This window comes from Ceratotherium simum, chromosome 5 (genome assembly GCF_057802395.1).
Source record: "Ceratotherium simum simum isolate JZ-2026a chromosome 5, ASM5780239v1, whole genome shotgun sequence".
NCBI lineage: Eukaryota > Metazoa > Chordata > Mammalia > Perissodactyla > Rhinocerotidae > Ceratotherium > Ceratotherium simum.
The window spans coordinates 71228889-71241192 of NC_141904.1; the positions used below are offsets into that span (position 1 = coordinate 71228889).

Sequence of the window (12304 nt, forward strand, 5' to 3'; positions counted from 1 at the left end):
AATCAAAATGTTCTAGAAACTGAGCATTACTGATTTGAGTTCCAGTTCTCAGTAAAAACAAAATAAAACGTGGTATCCTGGAACAGAAAAAGGACATTAGGTAAAACTAGGAAAATCTAAATCAATTGTGTACTTTAGTTAACAACGATGTATCAATAATGGCTCACTGATTGTGAGAAATACATCATACCAATGTGAGATGTTAATAATAGGGGAAACTGAGCGTGGAGTATCCAGGAACTCGCTGTACCATCTTCACAATTTTCCTGTAAATCTAAAACTATTCTAAAATAAAAAGTTTACCTGAAAAAAAATAAGATAGAAATTGCAAATAACGAAAACAAAACAAGCAGAAAAGAACAACAAAAAAACCCACAAAACTTTAGATATTCAGATATATAATTTTTTTGCTAGTTTCTCAATACACAGTCACAGGGAGCATTCATATCTTTACACAGGGTTATTTTAGTCTGAAATCTGTAGGAACATTCGTAATCCTATGATTTATTGGCACATTTCTTGTAAGAGAAGTCTAATGAAGAGCAACCGTCCCCAGTGGGCACTGCTGAACTCCTGGTGATAAGGTAAAGAACCATTAAGTAAATCCTTTCTATATGAAACCACACTTCAGTGGGAGGCAAGTGAATGGATACTGGCATGTACTAATCTTTCCTTATGGAGATAAAACCCACTCCCATCCACGATAAATTTGTGGATTTAATTAAAAATAAACAGTAAAACTACAGAGCAACTTGACATGTCAGAATAAGCACCTTACCAAGAATGATGTCAATTCAAGGGAGGTTTAATTTGCTTGAAATTATACACAATTGTTTCTTAAAATTTCTATATGCCAATCATCAGCAGCTAATGTAACACTTAACATTTTACTATTTGTCAGAGAAGTAACCTCCCATACAAAAGTAAAATCACCTAGAGTGTCTGATTATCATTTGGTAGGCCTGAATTTAAGACCCCTGAAATCATCTTCAATACTGTATTTTTATCATGAACATCAGTGACATGGGTGAAGGTAGGTGTCACAGCTCTCCCTGCTATGGCTCAGAACAGTGCTGTGGAATTACAGCAGTGTCCTCTTAAGGTGTCTACATGCCCCACATGCACCCTTCTCTGAGAAATGTCACTGACCAGTGACAGAATGGATCATGGGGCCACGTGTGTACCACTTTAGGGGGCACCCCTGCCCCAAGGCCACTGTGATCAAGGCAACTAGACCAGGAAAAGACACTGAACCATGCTGGGCAACCATATTCTTCCCCCCTTGGAATTACCAATAAGGGACTCTATCTAGTCCATGTCCACTGAAACTAGGGACACATGAACTCAGAGCTGTGGAATGGCCATTCTCCCCCATGTGTATCAAGACAGAAGAGTGGCAGCGACTTGCAGAAAAAAGCAATGTGAGAGACCATATGTCACCAGAGAGTAAGCCAGCTGCCTCACGTCATGACTTGAGCTCATGGGGCCCAGCTGCACTCTCAGCACCTGGGATCCAGAAAATAACCTGCAGCCTCCTAACAAAGCCCTCAATTTTAATATAAAAGTCTGAGTGGGTTTCTCTTCGTAACCAACTGATTCCTAAGCCAAGAAAGCTGACACGGTCTCTAGCACGCAGAATGGAGAAATAAGGATTTCATATCTGGCCCTGTTACTAAAACATCATGACCCCAGGCTAACTGTAGACTCTCATTCAATAATAAAGAGTCTACAAGGAGAGATAAAACTGTGATCCAAATGCAAAAAAGCCTCACATCCGTTCTTGCCCTTCCAAAACACCATAGCTACAACTAGGAAATCTGTTTACCATGTTGCTTACATGTTTTACTTGTCTACTCCCCTGCATGATGTTATTTTCCCAGCCTGGAATGCATCCCCTCCTGATTATTATTATATTCATATGTGTAATACTATGCAACCAGATACCATTTTTTATGTTTTGCTATTAATTCATGTCCCTTCTTTGTTCAAACTCTTCTCCATACATCTTTTCCAGCTGTGATCCAAATGTTCCTATTTCTTGATGGGTATTCCTTAGAGACTTCAAATCGACATTTCTAAAACAGAACTCATCTTCTCTCCCTCTGGCTTCTCCTGCAACCTACACCCTCTCCAATATTATTTAATTTCAGCAAATGCACCTCCAACAGCCCAGTTAACCAGCCAAGTCAAAATCTGGATCTCATCTTGGACTCTTCTTCCTCTCCCCCAACATCCGATCAATTACTAAGGCCTGTCTCATCTACCTCTCAAATCTGACCACTAGTCTCCTTCCCCACCCCGACTCAGGCTACAATTGCCTTTTGTCTGGATCACCCTCCCTCTTAACAGTCTTTCAATCTCAAGACTGAGCACCATACCACTCCGATTCACTCCCCACAATGCGACCTGATGGAGCTCCCCAGAATCTAAATCTTATCACCGTTCTCACACAGACACTCCACAGCTTAAACTCTTCAACTGCTCCACACTCTCCCAGAACAAAGTCCAAACATCTTTACGTGGCCAAGGCTCCATATGAACTCCTTGGCCTCATTTCTTTCCTCCCATTCCTGTACTCTGATCCACCCATCCTGAGCCTCTGAGCTCTTTAAAAGGGCCATATTATTCTGTCCCTATTGTCTGAAATATCCTTCACCCCTGCTTCCCCACCTGCATCTGAACAACTCTTACTGATCTTTCAGCTCTCAGCTTCAACTCTTCCTTCTAGAAGCTGTTTCCTATACCCCAAGACTAGGCATGTGTCCCCCTAAGCGCTTCGACACCACCCATACTTCCTCACTGTAGCCACTCTCAGGCTACAGCATGATATTCTCCTTACATCCGTACTCCCCACTATAACATCAGCTTTAGGAGGGCGTGTCTTTCCGTCACCAGAGTACCCCCGTCATCTACCTCAGTACCTGGCACATAGTAAGGCTCAATAATTAGTGGTTGAGGGCCGGCCCCGTGGCTTAGCGGTTAAGTGCGCGCGCTCCGCTGTTGGCGGCCGGGGCACGCACCAACGCACCACTTCTCCGGCGATGCTGAGGTTGCGTCCCACATACAGCAACTAGAAGGATGTGCAGCTATGACATACAACTATCTACTGGGGCTTTGGGGGGAAATAAAACAAATAAATAAAATCTTAAAAAAAAATAAAATAAAATAATAATTAGTGGTTGAAAAAATACATAATTCCACTTCTATATTCAATGCTGATGTTTTACTTCTGCAAATGAGTTACCCCCACTCCCACAGCTTTTAGCAGATAAACCAGGAACAAGAGCGAGCCAACAGGACGAGATCTATGCTGTTCTCAGGAGCATAACGCTACCCCTACCAAAGCACACACATGGAGGAAGCAACTGAAGCGATATGAACCAATGATAAGGTCCTAAGTTTTCTAAAATTTTACGATTTCACTGCTGAAATGGTTTATGTTCATTCACAACTGAAAAAACTGAGGTCCAGGATTTATCAAATGAGATATAACTATTCAGTGATGGAGCCGTTTCCTTCTACAAATGTTCCACATTAGTGTCTAAAGGGTCACAAAATAAGACTTCATTTGTGGGAAAAAGTATGCTAACAAGCAGTGAAGAAAACAAATGCACCAAAAGTATTACAGTAAATTATTTATCAGTTCAATGGAAAAACGTTCAGCATCTCACAGACATATTGTTTTTTCTTTCCCCCACAACTACCTACCATAAAAACTATACTAGAGAGAAAAAGTGTGATGTTTTTTTTTTGGTGAGGAAGAGTGGCCCTGAACTAACATCTGTTGCCAATCTTCCTCTTTCTGCTTGAGGAAGACCATGACTGAGCTAATATCTGAGCCAGTCTTCCACCATTTTGTATGTGGGATGCCGCCACAGCATGGTTTGATGAGTGGTGTGTAGGTCCGCGCCCGAGACCCGAACCCACGAACCCCGCGCCGTTGAAGCGGAGCACGTGAACTTAACCACTATGCCACTGGGCTGGCCCCAAAAAAGTGTGATTTAAAATCTTTACAACAAGCTCAGTCTTGTACTGAAGATAGCCAGGATTTTAGATTTTAACTTCATTTTTCAAAAAAAGAAACCACCAAAATTTTTCCATGTAGCAAAAACAAAATAATACCCTACTTGACCCCTTGTCATTTCAAAATACACCATGCATTAAAATCATACAGTATCAAATTTTCTTCAGTGGGCATATACGCCTTTTATAATGAGGAACGAATTAAGTTATTTTTTAAAAATACTATGCTACGGATATTATAAAGAAAATGATTTATGAGGTACTATTATAAGTATAAAACAAGTTACAAAATGATATGTGCAGTATTATTTCCACTGGCTTAAAAATACACTGGAAAATAACTAGAGGAAATATTAAAATACTAATACTGGCTACATTAGATGAAGTGATGAAGTGACTTGCTAAGGTTTTATGGTCAATGAGCAGTAGAGCTGGAACATACTTTACAGTTCATTCTTTTCCACCCCAGCTTCTATAGAAGGGTGTAAACTGCTAAACTTTCAAGGGTCAGAACTATCACTGCTACTGATGAGTGCAGCCCACCGGGACAGAAATCACGGGAAGGGGGAAATCTCATAACTGAACGTAGCTGACAACTTCAATTAAAATAAGTTAGAGCCAACTCACAGTTTATAGAGTGCTACAATTTTTCTTAAACAATGAGAAATGTCCTTTAATTGGCTCTACTAGATACCATTCAATTCAACTAAAACTTACTGTGCTCACAGAGGACTGTGATGGGCCCAGACAGGTAGGCGTTCATTCACACAGACTTTAAAATTTTAGAGGGGGAAAGAGATCTGTACCAAAATTACTATAAAATGAGGCAGGCATGAGATGTGCTCAAATGATCTCTAAACCAAGTGCTACGGGAACACTCAGGAGGAAGATAAATGATTCATTCATCCCTCTTCCTATAGGAAAAGCTCTCTAAAGGCAGTGCTCTTTTCTTTGTTTTTTTTCCCCCACATACCATGGGTAAAGACAACTGCTTGTCTAGGTGGCATATCTGGAAAAATATGAAATCTGGACCCGGTAGACCTGAGACGATCACAGACCTATCTCTTAAGCTATATGACCCCAAGCAAATCTCTTCCTCATGCTGCCACCCAGGGAGCATTTGCTGCAGTGGCCACCACACTAGAAACTTCCAATGAAGCTTACAGTGAAGGATAGCAGGGAGTGTTCCTTTTCAGAAACATAATTTGCAGAGTCTGCAACTATGAATAAGAATACAGGAGCTTCAGTTTTTAAGATTTGCAAATATGCTCTATAAGACACAGATATCACAAGGAAAAATAACTACCTAGTACTAAAGCAAAACTTATGATAACTGTTGCCCTAACTTCATTAATTAAATATAAGAATGACTTTGCTATTCACATTCCAGTAAGTTTTTGCCAAAGTAAATGTCTGACTGTAAAAATGGAATGCTGTCATTTGTGCTAGTCAGAATTTAGCACTTGTCTGGTATTTTAATAAAATTTCACAGTCTTTATTATTATATAGACATATCTTGTTTTATTGCGCTTTGCTTTATTGCACTTCACAGATATTGCGTTTTTTACAACAACCTCCACTAGCAAAAAGATTACAGTAACTCGCTGAAGGCTCAGATGATGATTAGCATTTTTTAGTAATAAAGTATTTTTAAATTAAAGTATGCACATTGGTTTTTTAGACATAATGCTATTGCACACTTAACAGACCACAGTATAGTGTAAACATAACTTTTATATGCACTAGGAAACAAAAAAATTCATGTGACTCGCTTTATTGCAATATTCGCTTTACTGCAGTGGTCTGGAACCAAACTCGTGATATCTCCGAAATATGTCTATAATCAAAAACATCAAACAAAGGCTAAGGAAAACATAGAACTATTTTAAAACATAAAAATAAGGTGCTAGATTTCGTTGACAGAGCTATATGGCAAAGAAACCAGAAGGTGAAGGGTGAGGAAGAAATCAGGCCTGAAAACCATGGACATGTGCTGCAGTATAATTAATTCACAGTAAGATGATACTGGAAAGCTCAATCATTTTGTGCTTGAAAAATTAAGGATGAAATTAGAAAACTGAATAAAAATGAGATAAAGGAACAAATGTCTTATTTTAAACGGAGAGAAAAAAATAGCTGGGCTAGACTAGAGTTCAAATTTAACGTATAAAGTGAAAACAACACAGCCTAGTTAGGGAAAGAAAAGTCACGTTCAAATTGGTAAAATTGAGGGGCCGGCCCCGTGGCTTAGCGGTTAAGTGCGCACGCTCCGCTGCTGGCGGCCCGGGTTCGGATCCCGGGCGCGCACTGACGCACGGCTTCTCCGGCCATGCTGAGGCCGCGTCCCACACACAGCAACTAGAAGGATGTGCAATTATGACATACAACTATCTACTGGGGCTTTGGGGAGAAAAAAAAAAGGGGGGGGCAAATTGGTAAAGTTGAATAAATTCTTCCAAAGTAATTTGAAGAGTTCCTGTTCGTTTCTCTCCTATCTCACTTCCCAATACATTATCCCTTTTAAAATATTACTATTATCATAACAATTATGAGGAACCTAAGAATTTTGTTTCACTTCCTACAACTTAAAACCAAGGGAAAAAAATTTTTTTAGGAGAAAGAAAGTCTAATAATCCCCACATCAACTTGAGGGCACACACCCTTCTACTTCAATGAAATACAATCTTCTCTCTAGTTAATAAGGAATGCCACAAAGAGAGAAGGGAGGAGCTCAGAGAAATCAGATCCTAGCACAAACCTCCATGCTCATTACATGTGTAAAAAGGAAAACCTAAACTCACACAAATAGACTATTTCAATTTAATTTTATTATGAAAACAACAGGAAATGGCAGCAGGGTATTTGATAAGCTCAATTAGCAGAAGGATCAAATGAAGTGATGACATGCCATTATGACCTCAGGGGTTAAACATGCAATTTTCCATCTGGTGAAATCTAGATTTCCAACACAAATGCTGAAACCACCTGCTGTATGTTGTTAGGCATTATCTTGAGCAGTCCCTCAGCATTTTCCTTACAACAGGTATAACCTCAAATTTTTTTCTTATTTCACTCTGCAATATAATTTCTTCCCCATGAACAGAAATCAAAAATAAATTCCATATAATGGCTCACTCAGAAAAGGCAATAAAGCCATACTAAAGCATTCATTTACCGATCATCGCAGTAACAGTAAAAATACCATGATTATTTTTCTTCTAAGTCATGAACGATACTTTTCTTCTAAGTCACAAAGGATATTGTGCCACCATTTCCTACAGCACCTAAGAATCATTCCAATCAAGAATGTTCGCAATTACTGAAATGGATAATACAGGCATGTCTGATAAGAATCCCTTCACAAATGAAAATTCACCGTATTTTTAAACTTAATATGGTTCCTTGAGTGGGGCAATGATAAACACTTTTTAAAAATTTTACATAACAAGTGCAAGGAGCCCATTTGTGAGTGTTTAGACCTTTAGATACATGTGTTACTAAGAATCTTGTTATTAGGCTCCAAAGATTGTATTTTTTAACTCTGAATACTGAATTCTGTAAGCCAGTGGTTAGCCAATGCATGCACAGCTCTCATTGTGATTAGAAGTGATGAGGTTTGTGTCCTATGATGTTTACACACATGCCCACAAGCATGCACGTGCACGCGCACACACTCACACCCCACTGTAAGTTAACTACAGACACAGGTTTGGATACCTAGTCTTGAGATTTCATATTGGACAGCATAACAATGAATACTCACAACTGTCTATTTTAACACCAATTTTCCAGGCTGTACCAGTTTTTTCTGGTAAAATTAACTTTTTGCCACCTGCACCTCCTCCCTAACCAAGTTCACCAAGCTCCCCATGTTGATCCAGTCACTTCTTCAAGGGTTTGGTAGCTATATGGGGTTTCTCTTTCATTAAAACTTATCCCCCAGGTTATTTCATTTTCTTCGTCCTGGGTAAGTAGGTGTTTCAGAAACGGGAGCATGTAAAATTCGCAAGTAACTCAAAACTTACTTGGCTTTCTGAATCCACACACAGTAGTCTGAGATGTAGAGATCGTTCAGAATGTAAGCTGGGTCATTTTCCTGAAAAATTTTGTGAATATCCAGTAGACACTTCAAAACTGCACTTTTACCTGAAGGAAATGTAAAAAAATCAAATCATTCTTAAGAAAAAACATCTGATTTTTTTTAACTGAGAAATTCAGTTACTGAGAGGTAATATATTTATAGCAGTTCAGAGTCTTAATCCTTGTTTTTAATATTCCTTTATTCCATGAAATTTCATCTGTACTATATGGTTCAAACCTTTCTTTCTTTCCTTCCTTAAAAATTATGAATAATCCTTATACTCTATTTCTATAGCTGATTAATTGTCGTTACCATAAAAACATGATGAAACACAACTAGGTACATTAAATAAAAGAGAGGGAAGTTTTCCTAACTAAACGAATATTTAAATGCATCATAACTTTAATTAGATAATGTTTTCTAACTCAAGCTTTCAAAATACCAGGGAAAATCATGTTTTAGTTTTCAAATCTCTTTATTGCTTATGTCAACATTTGTTGTCAAGGAATTACCTAATACTAACTTAAATTTTTGCACCTTAAAGAATTGAAGAAAACTAAAATATCATAGCACTACTTCAAAAATATGCCAACAAAATCACTTGGAAAAAAGCCATCAAGTACTAAAGTCTTGTTCAATTTAATTACTTCCTCCTGGTTGTTAAACGAATCTAATTTTAATCCCAACCAAAGCCTACAAAAGGAATCTTTCACAACTCAACAACAATTCCCTAGGTGTTCCAAACTTCACATTCCCTAAAATTTATTACCTATAAGGCAAATTACTAAATCTATGGTAATACCACCTCCTTTGATCTATAAAATACAGCTTTTTCAGTTTAATTGTTTTATTCTTATTTTAAAGTCCTGAAACACGAAAATACTGTATACTGATTTCATGAAGATACTAGATATGCTCTCACTGCCATTTCCCACTTGACTTTTAGATATGATCAAAGAATCATGAGCTGGATAATGACATCTCAAGATGCCCAAATTGCTGCCACTAAATTTTTAACACAATTAACACTAGAAAGTAAGCTTCAAAAGAGCAGGGACTTCTGTTCTATTTAGTGGTTAATCCCCGATACCTAGAACAGAAACTTGCAGCAGCGGATTTTCAATTTAAGTATTTTAAGAATGTATAAATGAAGGACACAGTAAACACCCACTTAAACTCTTGCAATTTTCTCATCCCATAGCCTCACACACCAAGCCCTGATGATTTGTCCTTGGAAATACCCATTGTAGCTGCCCTCTCTGCACCACTCCCTGACCACTGATCCTCACTCACACCCTCATCACTAGATTATAACATCCCTTTCTTCCTCATCCCTCAGATTCCAGACTCTCTCCTCGAGCCCTCTGACACACATTTTTTACGCATGGCTTTCATCAAGTCCCCTCCCAGCACACGCTTTCAAGGGTCTATGGACTTGTCCATGGTCTTTTGCACAACTAGTTCCCCACACCTGGAGTGCCTTTTTTTCTCCCCTTGACCTAGTGGAATCTGAGCCTGCCTTCAAGGCCTAGCTCAAGTCTTCATCCTTCAGGAAGCCTGGGCTGACCTCCCTAGTCATCAGAGCTCTTGACTAAACCCCACAAAGTAAAGAAGTAGAAAGGAAACTCAGCTGATCCTCCCCATAACCTCTTCTGCTCATTTCACAGAAGGAGAAACTGAGGCTCAAGGATAGTAAGATACTCATAGTGCCACTGAGTTAAGGGCCCAGAAACCAAATTCTGATCTTACCGGCTCCAGAAGCTATCAGCTGTGCTATGCTACCCATATGTTCTTCGCCCGTTTAGTCTATAGCACATTTTTATTATTCAAGAGTTAAGTAGGTAATAAGTTCAAAGCAGGGGCCATGCCTTTTTCAAAATATTTATGCGGCTTCCTCATATGCAGATGGGAAGAATGCCAACAAAAGCTCCACTGCTCGATTGGTTAAGAAAACTAAATACTTAAAAGACCTAAAACTACATTTGGTTTAGTTGAGGTCAAAGCTGTGACTTATCAAAGTGGCCTAGGCTAACTACAGCAAATGATCAGCGTGGATCCCCCACCGCAGGCCTATTTTAACTATAAATTACAGCAGGTAACGTTGAAGGCAGAGTTTGATGACAAGAGGAGGAAACATACTCCAAACTCACAGAAGTGATGAAACCAAGTTAGCCACGTTATCCAAATAGAAGAAAATCATGGGAGGACTAACTAAACTGTAAGAATTTTTTGAACAGTTTTAATTGCCACAGAGAAGAAAATGTCAGGGTAAGCATATGCCAATTTCTTACTTTCTCTTTTGGGGAGTAGGGTGCAATATGAGGGAAAGAGTTAAGTTTAACGATAATTATCAACTTAAATTTTTAAAAGTCAACCATAGGTCTTATCAAAAAAACAAACTATTCACTTCAAACGTGTATAAGCTCCTCTAGAGAGTGACATCCCAGAACACTGCCTCTCAAGATCATGAACCATACTAACATAAGCAGGTTAACAGAAGATGCAGGATTTGGAGCCCAGCCTCACGGCAAATAATTCAGTGAGTGAAGAAAAAGGGTAGGTATGCCAGCTTGGAACAGTGTGAAAAAAGAGTAGAGGTGAGACTTAAAATGGGGTGGATCTGGGCAAGAACAGGGAAAGACCATTTGGCTGGAGCAGATGGTTCAAGTAGGGAAATGGGGAGTAAACAGGTGAGTTTGACAGAAGTCTGCGTCAAGGAGGAGGAGATGAATGCAACCAGACAGGACTGAGGCGAGCAGGCCTAAACGCAGGTGTGGGTGGTAGGGATAAAAGACCCACTCCAGAGACTTTTATGAAGAAGGGTATGAAATTACGGTCATATATTTCATGAGAATCCAAAGCAACCATTACCTAATGAAAGTATATAGCTTCATGAAGCAGACAGGCCTAAAATAAGGCTGCCCCTTGCTAAAGGCCACAGGCAAATTCAAATCTTCCAGTTATCACAAAAGAATAATAAAAGCAACGTCAAAAATAATCAATTCTTCAAAAATTTAAAGACAAGTTACATTGTACTTGCATGTTTCAATCCCTATTTTTTTAAAAAAAATAAAAAACAAATACACACGGGAAAAAACCCTTAAACACAAATATACCCAAATGGTATTAATGGTATTCGTCTCTACATTCATTGAACAAATACGTGAGTGCCTGCTGTGTGCCCGGCACTGTTTTACATGCGGGATTATAGGTGTTTATTCTTCTTTGCACTTTCCCCTATTTTCAAAACTCTCCACAATCAACATTTAACAAAAAATTAGACCTCCTCGACTACATGGCCAACCCTTGAAATATTGACAAAGAATGTTAACATTCTTAAATTCATGTTTACATTTTCTTTAAATTGTATTTTTGAACAACTGAGAATCAATATTTAGATCAGGGAACTTTAGAAAACCACATGCCAGGCAGTTTTGAAAGGGAAACTTATGCGCTCTTCAAAAGCTGTGTTTTCATTATGTCTTATTCAAACAATTTTCACAGTATGCTATGTAACAAATATGGTAAAAGAGAACTGAGCTACTGGCAGTTGACAATCTAGAACAAAAAGTACATTAAAACCATCCTCCCCTCAACAATGTGTATTGTTACCCAAGGTGTTACTTGATCTCTTTTGTTCCCACTAAATCACCATAGACGATTACAGCATCAGAGCCAAGAGACTCAGGAAGCACTAAGCTTTGTTTTAAGTCTGTTTTCTCCTGACTGCTGTTTCTCTCAGGCTGTCAACCACTTATCTAACAGCTATCAGCCAAGGAAAAAGCTGGCCCTCTTCCGGCTGTCACAGGGCCAGTGGCCAGAAGCCTTTGGGGACTCAAAGTACCTGGCTCCTGTGGGGCTTTATCTAGTAGTGGGCTCGTCGCACATCACGTGGGCATAAAAAAACTGCTCAGGCCTAAATCCAAGGGAATTATTTCTGCTCAAAGGCACTGCAGGAAGGTGACCATTTTCAGCCAGTTCACTGCCTGGTCCAAAGCAGGAAAAAGAAGGTACCTTGCACAGTAACCACGGTCACTATTTTCATTGCAGCAATGCACTAACAGGCCTCTCCAGGATGTTACACCCCCAAAGAGTTAGGGATTCTCCATGATGCACTTGGTCCTCACTTAAGCCAACTCAAGCTGTGGAAAAAAGGCTTCTGGGACCAAGATCTCTTGTTCACTCACAAAGGCAGTTTAA

The 12304-nt window shown here is 39.1% G+C and overlaps 1 protein-coding gene across 2 annotated transcripts in view; it reads right to left on the bottom strand.

Annotated features, from left to right (window-relative positions):
• The window catches only part of SHQ1 (SHQ1, H/ACA ribonucleoprotein assembly factor), a 95446-nt gene that overhangs the window by 35782 nt on the left and 47360 nt on the right, over positions 1 to 12304 (bottom strand). For both annotated transcript variants that reach the window (XM_004419923.3, XM_087431347.1), the window contains exon 10: positions 8049 to 8169. In XM_004419923.3, the coding sequence (XP_004419980.2) occupies positions 8049 to 8169 (121 nt within the window). The remainder of the gene's footprint in view (positions 1 to 8048; positions 8170 to 12304) is intronic.